The sequence below is a fragment of the Egretta garzetta genome, unplaced genomic scaffold (genome assembly GCF_000687185.1).
Source record: "Egretta garzetta isolate BGI_Z169 unplaced genomic scaffold, ASM68718v1 scaffold46, whole genome shotgun sequence".
Lineage (NCBI taxonomy): Eukaryota > Metazoa > Chordata > Aves > Pelecaniformes > Ardeidae > Egretta > Egretta garzetta.
The window spans coordinates 8,679,820-8,693,214 of NW_009260268.1; the positions used below are offsets into that span (position 1 = coordinate 8,679,820).

A 13,395-nucleotide genomic window follows, 5' to 3' on the forward strand; every position below is an offset into this window, starting at 1 on the left:
TTTAGTATGAAAAGTATTAAAATGTAAAAAAAAACAGTCTTCTAAATTCCTGTCCTTCTAGTCCCGCAGTCTTATCTTGCTTTTACACTTTTGTTTAAACTGTTCCTTCCTTCTTTTTATTTTTTGAGTTGATTCAACAACCCGGTCTTTTTTTATTTCTTGCAGATGTTAAAATGATGAAACCCTCTCTCCCTCTGGAGCAGTGCACAGCAGCCATGACATCTCCTCTGGTCCTGCGTGGAAGGTACGTTGCAGCCTGCTGCTGAACTGTTATGACATGTCTCTAGCAATCAGAAAGAAAAGCTGGGAAGAGCATGTGACCCAGTGGATGGGATTGGCTTTGGAGTCTGTGGAGTACAATACAGCATGTCGTCACGGGCTTGTAGCTGATAACTTGCAGACAAGTATGGAAAAAGATGAGGTTTTGAGCGTGGACCGGAAAGAAAAATGCGCTTCGTTTCCAGAGTGCTGTTATAGTGGAGAGCTGATTGGCTTCCCCGCGAAGCAGCTGGGAAATGTTTCAAAGGAGGTGGACGAAAATGATAACCACGAGGATGAAGAGCATTTTCTGGAGGCCAGCACGGAAACTCTAGTCCATGTGTCTGATGACGATCATGACTATTCAGCACTCAACCTGGATAGTGTTAATTACCACATCACTGCTGTAGGAAGGGAACCAACCGATGAAGAGAAGAATTTAAATGGAGCAGGCTCCTTAGCACAGATGGTACCAATAACAGAGAGTAACAGGGCAACTGAAGCATCTGGAATAATTGGAGATATAAGTAAGGAACCTGGCTGTGACACAGTTCCTAAAGAGGAGATGGAAGACAACAACCTCTGTGGCAGTATTGGCCAAAGCCTGGAGCTTTGTAATTATGAAGGCTTAAATGAAGTAGTAGGTGTAGAGAAAGAAAATCTTTCTAATTCTCCAAATGTGAAAGAAATTATTATGCCTGGGAAGCAGCTGCTTCATACTGCTGTAATTGCACAACAGCGCCGGAAATCTGATGCTTTTAAAGATGGGCTTGGAAAGTCTGAGTGTAATGTGGTAGAGAGTGGGATTTCTTCTGAATCATGCACCAGCAGTGATAGACAACTATGTTCAGCGGTGGAATCCAGCGACTGCCTTATGGAATCTTCTCCTTGTTCTCTCATCCTGGCAGTGGAAAATGGTCTGGATGAAAGTGGTTTCACAGAACCTCAAGTGGCCCCTGAAAACAAATGCCTTTCAAATGTCAGTTCAGCAGAAGACATTCAGTGTTTACACATAAGGGATCATTTGACCACACAAGAATATTCAGACAGTCAAGTGAAACTGCGCAAAAGAAAGGTAGGAGGCTCATAAACTGCAGAGATTTTTTATAATGTTTTCCCCCAGATTCTTATGAAGGTGATTCCATGACTAATTGATTAGAGATAAAAATGTAGTTTTCAGCCTTGTTTCAATAACCTGTCAGATTTTTCTTCAAAGGGTTCCAAGAATAATGTCTCTATACAACAACTGAGTTTCATGAGCTCTTTTTAAGGTCTGAAAATGGCTGAGCTGTGAATTAGGAAGGTGCCTTATATTCACTTTATTTTACTTATGTATATAATTTTATATATTTTATCTATGTTGTTCAAGGCTAAATGAATAAGTATCTTCTGTGGATTTGGTTTTATTTTTGCTTTTCTGCTGCTATCAGGTACTATTAGCCCTCTTGGGAAAGAGATCGTGTCTAAAGGTTTTGGAAGCCTTACTGAAAAAAGAGAGTGGAAACATTTTGCAGTAATTCTTTGGTTTTCAGTTCAGCCCCATAAGGGTATGTTCTTGCAAAAAGAAGTATGCTGAGTTTGAAACAATGTTTTGTAATTTTAAAGCAACCAGAGTTTCACTGTCTGCACAGAGTAAGGAAGAGTATCATTACAAAACTTAAATGGACAGATTCCCTAGCAATAAAATTCCCCTGGGTTTTCGTGGAAGATATGCTGGCTGTGGCACTGCAGAATTCATCTTAAAGTCTGGCTTTCTCAGCTACTCTGCTTATTCTTGCTAATAACCAATTTGTAATTGTTTACTCCCCTCTCTGCCTTTTTTCATTTGACATCATCCAGCTTCTCTTGTCTGTTTTTTTTTAAAATCTGGTTTCTATTAATTGGGGGCTGGCGGGTGGGGGGTGTTTCTATCAGCTGTAGTCCCTCAGTAGCTGTTTCACTGATGCACAAATTCACATATCTAAAGTACTCTATGCCAACACAACATCCCGAGCTGCTGGCCATTGCTTCCTTGTGTAAACCCTTTGTTACTATTAACACTCAACTGATATGGTTGGAAGCTGTATGGAAATATTGTGAAAGGTTTCAGAAGCCCTCAAGGCCAGTCTTCCTTTGGTAGTTCATGCAATCACAGTTAACGTGGTAATTGATCTTGCAGTAATAATAGCTCTGAGTTACAATTAAGAAACAGAAACCTGACTAGCAGTACCAGAAGTGCTGAGCTTAGCCATCTGTAGAAAACAGTTCAAGTTTAAAACAAGAAAATCAACCAAATTAACATCATAGTTGAGAACTAATTGACTATTATAACCATATGCTCAGCTGTTCTACTTTAGCATCTCATTTTCTTTTTTACTCAGCATAGTTATTAACCCTGATGCATACATTTCATATTGTACATTAAATGTACACTCGTGAGAATTATATTTGAGAATTTGTGATTTGTGTTTGTGCCATTAAATATTTTAAAAGTCAGTATATAAAAATTCCAGTGAGACTAATGGTGAGAAAAATTAAAGGACATGAGTGTAGAAAAGAGCAAAACAAGGAATTGCTTCAAGGAAGGTTGAGTTACATGACTGCAGCAATTGCAAAGTGCACTGTAAAAGGGGATGGAGTCTGTTGGTCTGAAGGAGTGACCTTGTACCACTTTGGTTAAAGAAGTCGTTACCAACAACTGTAAAATATTTGGCAAAAGGGAAAAGATATGATCTGCTGTTGCTTCTGGTATGATTTATCCCTAAATCGCAGGACTCTTACAGACAATGTTCCTGCAGGCAGGATTTTATCACTTATCTCTAATCATACACTATTTTACAAAAGCCTGTCTGTGTTGGTAATAATCTGTAATGAAGAATGTGCCTATGTTTACAAACTTTCCCTGAAAGCCACTTTTGTAATTTTAACAAAACGTTGGAAAAACAGACTTGAAACTGAATCCATCCATAAAAGTCAAGTATTTGCTTTGCAGTGACAGGAAGACTTAAGGGATTGGGAATGGCATATAAAACCTTTTCTCTCAAGGTCAGCAGTTCAAACAGTGCAGTTAAGGCCTAAAACACACCACTGTCTGATTAATGCTCGGTGTCAACTATAGTTGCACATAAATATGTGCTCATAGAGGTCAGAATATGGGAAAGAGCACATGGAGATGAATTGCTAAAGGTATTTGGGCACCCAAACCTTGAGGGGGCACCTTGGGGGATGATAGAAAGGTACTGAACTTCAGGTACTTCCATGACAGGCAAGAACTTGAGACCTTTGAGGGGACACCATTCTGCTCTTGCTCGAACTAAATTCTTCTGAAAACCTGTTCCTCGTTAACATATTTTAAACTGCTTTTAATTGTGGCAACAGAGCGTGACCTCCCTTCTTATCTTTAGATCTGCTGTCTTCAAATCAAAGCTGAGGTGAGACAGTGTGTATCTGTTGTGCTTGCTCTGTAGACGAATGCAGGTTTGATGGCTTAAGGACTTAAAGTTTAGCATCTCTGACCAGCACTAGCTCCATTTCAGTAAATTGCTTTAGTCGTGATGGATGTACTGACACTGAAGGTACTTTTTGCAAATAGGTCCAGCTGTTACAGCATTCTTCGATCCCTCAAGTCACCAGGGTTCAGATGGTTGATACACAGCACCCTTTTTTCCTTTGCTTTCCCAGAAAGACTTCCTAAGGCTCAGAAATAGGAAGCACCTGAATTTAATTGCGAGAAGTTAATGATGTAAGGTCTAATTGAAAGATCCCACAGTAATCAAGCTTTCTTATTTTCATCTTGACTGATAATCAATTCAGTTTATCCACAACATGAAGTTGATGGTTATCAATGGTTCAGAGTAGCAGAAGCATAAATGGATTAACAATATGTGGCTACACTAACTAGACCAACCTGCATGCTTTCCTGGATTAAATAAATTTTAGATTTTAAAATAGTCACTTCACTTGAGAATTGTACATTCTGAATTTCCAATGATTTGAGTAATCTTTGGAGCTAATGAGCAAGCTGTAATTCTTGGGGCATCCCAACAGTTCACGTCTATGGTCACATGTATGATGCAATAGAGATTTTAGAGAACAATATCATACAAAACCAGAAGAGTATCAATTATTAAGAGAATACCAACAAAAGGACAATATTTAATTATTATACACTGATTTTAAAACAGGGAAAAAATGGTCATTACCTTGTAAAGAATCTTGTAAATTTTTGCATGTGCCCCATTTTATGCTTTCTCCAAGCTGCTCATCTCATCAGGTTTAGGGATAGCCATAAAAATCCCTGCTGGGGGATATTAAGTAGGTGTACAAATGAACCAGAACCCTAACACATTAATCTAAATTCTTTTTCAAGACAAAAAAGTTACTTCATTCAACATCAGCATTAAAAAGTGGGTTGAGGCGTATAGTGAGTTCTCACGACTCACTTCCCGAACACAGTCACAGCTGTGGTGTTGCAACCTATATTAATCAGTATTTTGTAAATGCAATTTTTAAAACAAGGCTGACAGCTCTCTTACATGATGAATCATGTAGGGGCAGAAAGTCATCACCGTGCAGTTTGACTCTGAACATTTTGAGTAAAGATCCATGAAACTTAAACCAAAAATGAAACCGCAATGAACTCCACTTACAGAAGAAATTTTGACTTGTTCCCTATATTTGATTGTTCTCTCCCCCCCATTTTATGCCTAGAGGTTGTTCCATATAAATGGGGAGAAAAAAGTTAGAGAACCAATGGTGACTATTCATTTCTCCCTTCTGTAGGATAATGTTATATCACCTATTATTTTTAATAAAACGAAAAGTGACTCATGACTGTGGGGAAAAAAAGAAACAACAAAAACACGTTATGTAACAGCAAGTAGCATTGGACTCAATTCATAGGATCATAATATCCCTACATTTAAGGAAAGGAGGAGATGGAGTATTGAAAAGCATCCTGCATACAAAAAGATAGAATTACTATTAATAAGCTTTTTAATAAAGCTCAGGAAGTTGTAATTTATATTTAAAAACAAAATTCAATCCACAAGCTTAGCAAGATAGTACCAGAAGATTGAGGGGGAAAAAAAATCTGTGAAAAGGTAAACAGATTTTTCACTGGATATACACAGACATAGAAGAAGTATGCTCTGATTTGATCCAGAGTAAACGCAGGAAGTATTTCGGCTGCTTGGATACAATGTAGTTTAATATCTGCATGTCAAAAGAAAAAGAATTGAATTAACATACACAAATGAACAATTACGTGTCAAAATTGTTTGTTACCCATTCAATTGTTTTCTTACTATGGATAAGGTATATACATTTATATGCCTCTACACTTGCAGTTAAACACAGTTTACTGAAAATCTGACATTCATTGCAGTAATGAAATACTTTTCTATCTCTTATGTTTTCTATTCCAGATTGTAATGATATAAGAAAACAAAAATTTACTGCTCTGAAAGAAGCCCTTTTCTCAGGCATCTCAAAGCAATGTTCCTTTGCAATGCTTAATATTGTTGTTATTTTCATTAACCTGTGGAAGAAACAAGTTCTAGAAAATGCTCCATCACTGGAGAGAGGCTATTGCCACAGTAATTTTTTGAGAAGTCCACAGAAACAGCTCTGGAGTAAATTTTCCAAAAATAAACTCTCTTGAACTTAGAAATCAAGTTCAAAATAGTACAGACAAATTTTGGATAGACATTTGAAGTCCTGGTTGCTTATCTAAATTAAGTATTAGTTCTGAAAATTTTGGGGTTCTCTTCTCATGTTAAACTTCTGGTTTGCTATGGAGAATTTTGACTAAGAGTATTGATAAATTCCATAAGATTAGAGATTATAAATACTGGCAAACTTATTGCACACAGTGCAATGAAATGAGAAATCGATACATAATGATTGTTTTCAGGAAATGTAATAGATGTATTGTGCCCAGTGATTTTAAGTTTGCTATGTCAGCTGTATTCCTTCTAAGAAAAGGTATAGCCTAGAATACTGCTTGCAGGAAGGGCTAATTGGGGCATCAAACTAACTGGAGGATATGTGATGAATTTTTATCTGTTTCTCTTCACGAGTAATCTCAGACTGCAAATTTGTCTCATTAAAACATTTTGCTTATGTGTCAATGAAAAAGGAATGAAGTAAACAAAAGTTTCAGTGTAAAAATTGTTCATCTCTCTTTTATGAGACTTTTGCTTTTAATATTTATTACTTGCAGTTCTTCATGGTGGCCTGCTTAGAAGCTTTCCAGTTTCAAACAGTTGATGTTATCTCAGAGTCATTTGTACAAGACTGAAGAGTATAATAGTTGGGGCTATTTCCTAATGCTCACTATTATTGCTACTATTTTAATCCAGATTTCTACATTAAATGCTGTGTAGTTTGCAAAGGATACTTAAGAACAGAGTTAATGTCAGCATGAGAGCAGCAGCCAGTGTCAATGAGATGAAAATTAATTTAAGAAAAAGGTTATCAGAAGGACAGCAGTAAATGTAGAAAGAAACATGGGTAGAAGGTTACCTGGAGTGACACGGGTCTTTGTAGTAGCGCCTTAAAAGCTATGAGTTTTTAAAGCGTGGGTTTGCATTTTCTGTACTGTTTGTTTGATTATTTCATCAATTATAGTTATACTAATGTGAGAAAACAAAAAAATTGCTTAGCTGAATTTGGGTCATTACATCCATATTTGCTACTTGAGTATTATGCTTGCCCATGAGATGTGAAGGCTGGCTCTTCTGTTACGATCTGTAATAAATTCTGTTTTACAAGGCTGAAACTGTGCTTTTTATGGCAAGTTAGAAAGTTAGGTCCTTCCAGGAGCTTCTACTTGTATCTCCCTGTAAATCGACTCCACAGGAAGCCCATGGAGCCTTGCCTGCTGGCTTAGTCCTCCCAGTAAGGTACCTGGGAGAGGTAGTAGGAAAGATTCCAAAAAAAATCGTAACAGCTACCTATTTTACTGAAATGGTTTCCTTTCGGTTTTTTCGCTGCCATCTCTACTATTCACATTGCATAATCCTTTTCAACTGAGCACTCACTTGTCAGCATGAGAGTCTTATTTTAAAAGTAATGTGAGCTTGTTCTGAACAATAGTGTCCAACACTTTAGACCTTTTCCTTATTTTATTGCTGTTGAAATGCCAGAGACCGAGTTTCCAGACCTGTAACAAGTATGTCTTCCTGAAGTCTTAATTTCGCTTTATCTCAGATCTGTCTTTTTTGAATGGGGATCATTTAATGATTAACTCTTTTTCATACCAATTTTTAATTTAGCTTTTAAGAGTCTAAGTGTATTTTTTTTATAGAAGCTGGTTTAGTAGGGATTCAGTCTAAACTATTATTACATAAGTAGTAATATGTAGGCATATGTAGGCTTGTCAGTGGTGGACGCTTGTTAGTGTTGCATGGTAAAAATAACTCAGATACGTCAGCATAGGAAAGACAAGCATAGAAGATAAAAGAACAAATCAACAGGAATGTACAGGAAATCTTAATAATCATCCTGCAAATATTCTAGTGGTGCAGTCCAACAACCAGGAAAAAAGTCTGCATTCTCAGATTATAATGATCATTAGAAATTCTGAAAAAGTGGACAACAATGAATGTTGTTTGGATGGTCGTAGGAGACCAAGGCTTCACTGCTTCAGTATGGCCATGGGAGGCCAAGGCTTCACGGCTTAAATCTAGACATTAAAAACCTATTAATGAATGTCAGTGGAACTGCTGTGTTCTTGGAGAATGTCTGAGTGCCTTGTTGAGCTTGGATGTTGTAATGTTTTGTAGCACTATTACGGCAAAATTACTTTCAAATCGTATGGTTCTCTAACTATATTTCCTGTACCATTCAGACCTGCACTTATGCCAGAACAGTTTCGTTTTCATATACAGAGTTCAATAATATAATCTTGGCATCTAGGGAATGTTTTTTTCTTAGTTTTGTGAAGGACAATGGCAAATGCAAATATCGGAAATCTGATAATCTCTTTTTAAAGATGATCATTCAAACAGTGGAAATCTATTTTATCAAGTATGGAATTTGGATTTGCTTTTGTTCCATTTCTGCATCTCCTGTTATTTTCAGACTCTCTAAAGGTTTTTCAAAGTTTATCAGACTTTGTAAAGGTTTTGGGAAAGAGCATGGATCTGTTTTTCCAAACTCACAATGTGAATATGAACACCACCAAAAATTGATGAGAGATCCTAAGCCGCAACAGCTTTTTGAAAGGTTAGTTTCTACCCACATGTCTCAGAGCTACAGTCTGTAGTATTAGTACAGTGGGCAACTATTACTGAGATCCACAGTTGCTTCACCACAAAGAATTTGCTGCATTTGCACATTGCTATTAAATGGTCATAATTTGGAAGGCCTTGGGAAGAATCTGGCAAGAGCTGCAAGTAAAGCAAAACAAATAGTATGATTTCTTTAAAAAAACTGAAACCTTCTTGGCTGTCATGAATATTTGTTTCTCTTTTCTGCATTGAAAATTTGCTTCCTAAATTTACCATTTAATAATGAGGATGGGGTTCAAAAATACGAATGGACTAAAACACTTGGATCTACGTTTTTTTAAATTATGCATATTATCTATGGTAATTAGTAGAAAGTGGTGGTCATAAAGCACTCCTATTATTGTGGTTAGATGACCATGAATTTTCTCTGTTGCTCTCACAAAAATATGTATCATAAATATTATCTCCATCTGGGAAGCTAAAGAATGCCTTCCCACAGACTTCCTTTGTGTTTGTACTGAAGTATGATGTATTTCAAACAATCTGAAAAGTATTTAAAACAAGCTCAGAACAGGATGGGATGATTGCCAGGCCATTACAGTATAACCTTTATGCAAATTTTACTTTGACACATTTTTGTGACAGTGTTCAGCAATAAATTTTAAAGGCTGCCAGCGTTGTCTAGACTGCAAACCAAGAGACTGTTGCACATCAAATTATGCATTAGTTGGAGCTCAGCTACCTAAAATGGTCATGAAAGTATTTGTACGCGGTTCGTAGTCACGCACTATCGCTTCACCAAAGTGGTATTACACGCTTCCACAAAGCAGTGTAGAGAGCTTTAGTTTTATGAAGTTTATACTCAGAAATTTCTAATTTTGTCCAGGTTCGCAATAATTGGCTGGAAGAAAACTTTTAAAACTTTTTTTTTTGTTTGCTTTTAAAATTAATCTGTTCTGATTGGTAAGGGACAATAATTTGCTGTTCGTAGTCTGCAAATTCTCAGTTGTAGGTCATGTTAAATGGACCAATGACCGCTTCCTACAATGACACCAGATTTGTAATTTACACCATATTTTTGAGGGAAGCTGTCTTGGAAGAAGTGACTGGACGTAGTACACTAAAAACAAATTTAACAGTTAGCAAATGGGAAGTGGAATTAAAACAGTTGGGCAAAACCTTCTGGGTTACATGACATCACTACCCACAACACACTTTCAAAAAGGGATTTGCTTGCTAGAATTGTTCATCTGGCACTTTCACAAACATAATGTTCACTTTGAATTAACAAGTGAAAACCGGGAGATCGGAGACGCACACAGAGATACAGCTTCCATCAAAACTCAGTAAATACAGCAGTAACCTGGAAAGTCAGTATCAGAGCACCCCTGCCTGTACTAAAGAGCCTTTGAAGCCATAGCTATGGCAGAGCAGCTTTTTCAGCACAACCTTCTACTTGAGGATGTGACCTGGGCTAAAAGCAAAAGCTTTTCTGTTAGCGGTGCTGTGTCAGAGGGGGAGGCACAGAAGAGCAGCCCACCCTGGCCAGCTATGGGGATGGAGGCTTTACAGCAGTGGGGTCGTTGCTACTGCTGTCAAGGAGTATTTGGCTGTAGTAGTATGGTGGTTGGGTAAGTCCACAGGTATCTCGTTAATTCCCATGCAGCAGTTAAAAGCAAATGAACAAAGAGAACCCCTCCATGGGCTGAACTGCAGCAGGGTGGGAGCCATCTGCAAAGTATTTTCCACGGGGCTTTTTTTGTTTGTGGTGTTTTGATTTGTTTTTTCTTGCTTCCCGTCATGGTAGTACATATGGTTGAAACACCTAAAAATGTGTTGCACTCTCTTAGTGGCAACATAGGAGGTTTATAAAGACAAGGGAGACTATGCCGCAGATAGGGTATATTGAGTATGGCTTTACAAAATGAAACAATACTGTTTCTGCTGCCAAAAACTATTCCAAGCTCTGGAGGATATGGCCTAAAATGGTTATGAATTTAAATTTAGAGGGATATTCTTCCTCCTATGAAAAAAATTCAGGCAGCAGTACAGCTTCCCTCTATATGTATGCGTGAGTGTCTGTGTGCGCTAGGGTAAATATATGGCAAATGTAAACCAGATCCTTGCTCTCCTTCATAACTCTGTCACAGCTGACATCCAATACTTTTACAACAATGAACATAAGGAACTTGGCTTATGCAGACTGTGTTAATGAAAAATTGGCTCACTGTAACATGAGGATGTCCTTCAATAATGTGCCATATTACAGCAATAACTTTCATATCTTAAGTTTCACACTGTTTTTGCCATCTCACCTTACATAAGGGTTGGAATAGAAAATGCAATGTGTAAAATATTTATGTTAAATGGAATTTTATTTATCCTTTCCTGTAAGATGCCTCCTTCCCAAACATTTTTGCACACAGCAGATTCAATTAAACAGAGGTTTCTATTTGGATATCCTGAATGTCTTACTCATTTGGATAGTTTCGCTTTCACATAAGATATATCATCCAATATACCCATTAAAAAAAATCTTTCAGGAGTTGATTCTGTTCTTGTACTACATGTTTTCATCTCTTGGGTGATATGCTCAGCCTTCTTAAAATGCACTAATAATCATTGATATGTGATTCATGGCTGTTTGATATGAAGGCATGAAATACAGGAAAAAAGTCAACAGTGCTAACGTTCATGGCTTGTGCTGCATGTAATTTTAACGTCAAAATATTTTAAAAGCTGACATCTTTACTGCATTGAAAATGAAAAAGCATGGCCACAAGCAAAAATTTGGGAATGTAAACTAAACTACTTTCCTACATCCAGATTTTCTGAAACACTACACTTCTGATAAATGTCAAGCTGTATTTCTCTCACACAAATTTAGTAGTGACTGTATGTGTACATCATCACACCTCCCTACACTCTCTGAATTTATCCCAGCATGGTAAACTCACCTGTTTACAAATATTCTCTGCTTCTTGATAGATGATGACAAGATGTTGTGGTAGATGAGCAGGATCCTGTTCAGGCTTTACACTTATATGGGAAGTAAAATAGACAGAGACCAAATAAGAGAAGAAATATGACAAAAAGGACAGGGATATTGAGAGACTGTCTTATAGGTGGGATAAGTCTGGTAAATAAGTAGGTGAAAATTAATTGATTTTCCATGTAAAGTGATCATTCAACTCTTAACTGCACAAAGCTTTCTCAGCTCATGAAAATGACCCCCAGTTGATCCATTTGTCTGTTTCCAAGCCTTCCTCAATGGCTAGTAACAGCCAAAGGTAATTTGGGGAGAAATTCCTCCATATCTGTACCTTGGTTAATATTATTGCGGGTAAATATTCTGCAGGACTTGTAATTTAGCACATTTCACAAACATTTCATTAAGCTTTTAGAAAAGTCATATTGTAATTCTTAACGTAGCTTCTTTTGCTATGTATGTTCTAAATCAATCGATTGTGGTTTTGCAGACTGAAGCCCATGAATAGTTATGACTCTGGGGAAATAAGATTTAATCAGATTCAGAATACCTATATTCCTGAATTTTGCTCTCTTGGGAATAGTAACAGCAACCCTCAGATTAGAATGTCAATTTATTTTTTTTCTAGGTCATCTACACTCTCTGTCAGACAAAAAAAAAAATCCTTCTTCATCTTACCCATAATCTTCTAGTCTGCATGTTAAGATCGCTAATTCTTCCCCCTTACTCCTGCCTCCTCAGAAATGCTTTGATTTTTTTTTTTTTCACTCATTTCATGTACTAAGCTAAATGTGGCAGTATTAAACTTCTTAGACTTTTGGAGCTTATGCATATGTAAGGGAAAGATCACTTGGTGACATGAGAATAGTGTGTATTTTTCTCCTTGCAAGCATCATCATTTCATAGGGTTTGATTTCAGGCTCAAGAAGCAGCCAAGCAGAGCCATGCAGTCACCTGAACTGTTTAAGGAAGGGAATATGGAGTTGTTGGAGAAAAGGGTGAGTGGCTTCCACGACTCTTACTCCGCTTTGTTATGAGGGGGAGAGCGGTCCCAAACACTCTCATGAGCTAGTTTTGTAGTGGTGACAATAGCTCCTAGTCCCCTTGCCCAGGACTCATTTCTACAGTTACACAAAATCTCCACTCAAATCTATTCATAAGACTATCTGACAAAACCCTAACTATTCTGTGTCTTTTTCGCAGCTTCCTGAGCATGTATGGTCTTCAGTGACTTGATCCCTGGTTCTGGGCTTCCTCTCTCAGTCCTTTCCATTACTCTCAGTTCATGGAGGACCAGCTCTCTTGTGTCAACATGAGACATTGCCTCATGAAACATAATAATGACAGTTTAAATGTCAGCACTGATAGTCATGGATGACTGTCTTAGGGTTTAACTAGAAATTTCTTATTTTCTAGCTGCTATGTTCAGAGGGAGCGTTTACCAGCAGTGAAGTATAATTTGCAGAGCTTTGATCTTTGCTTTACGAAGCTTTTTAGAGAGTAAAGAAAACTCATCTATGCTGAGAACGACATTAGAGGCTATTTCTGGAGTAGGACCAGGATTCTGAAGGTGAAAGGACACTTCTCCAGCTCTCTCAACAAGTCCCTGGGAAAGTTAAAAATAAGTCTTGCTGAAAAAAATATTTGGCACTTGTTATTTGAGAAAATTTCTTTATTCCAGGAACTGCCTCATGTAGCAGAAATTTATTTACCATCTGTGTAGACTTGAAAAATTTTCCATCTTACCAGATACACAACTGAAATAGAAACAGATTTTCCATCCCTGTGCTTTCCACCAACCTCTTCTTTAAGACAGTGTTGTTGTAAAGACTTATGAAATTTTTGTGCTCGCCAAAGGCGGGGTAGCTCAATTATAACCCATCTGTCAAACTCTGGAGTTCTGGTTGTGACTTCTAATGATGTCACTTTACTGTT

The 13,395-nt window shown here is 37.4% G+C and overlaps 1 protein-coding gene across 1 annotated transcript in view; it reads left to right on the forward strand.

Annotated features, from left to right (window-relative positions):
* The first annotated feature begins 277 nt into the window (after positions 1-277).
* The window catches only part of DLC1 (DLC1 Rho GTPase activating protein), a 214,400-nt gene continuing 201,282 nt past the window's right edge, over positions 278-13,395 (forward strand). Inside the window, exon 1 of the mRNA XM_009642436.2 lies at positions 278-1,333. Within this exon, the coding sequence (XP_009640731.1) occupies positions 278-1,333 (1,056 nt within the window). The remainder of the gene's footprint in view (positions 1,334-13,395) is intronic.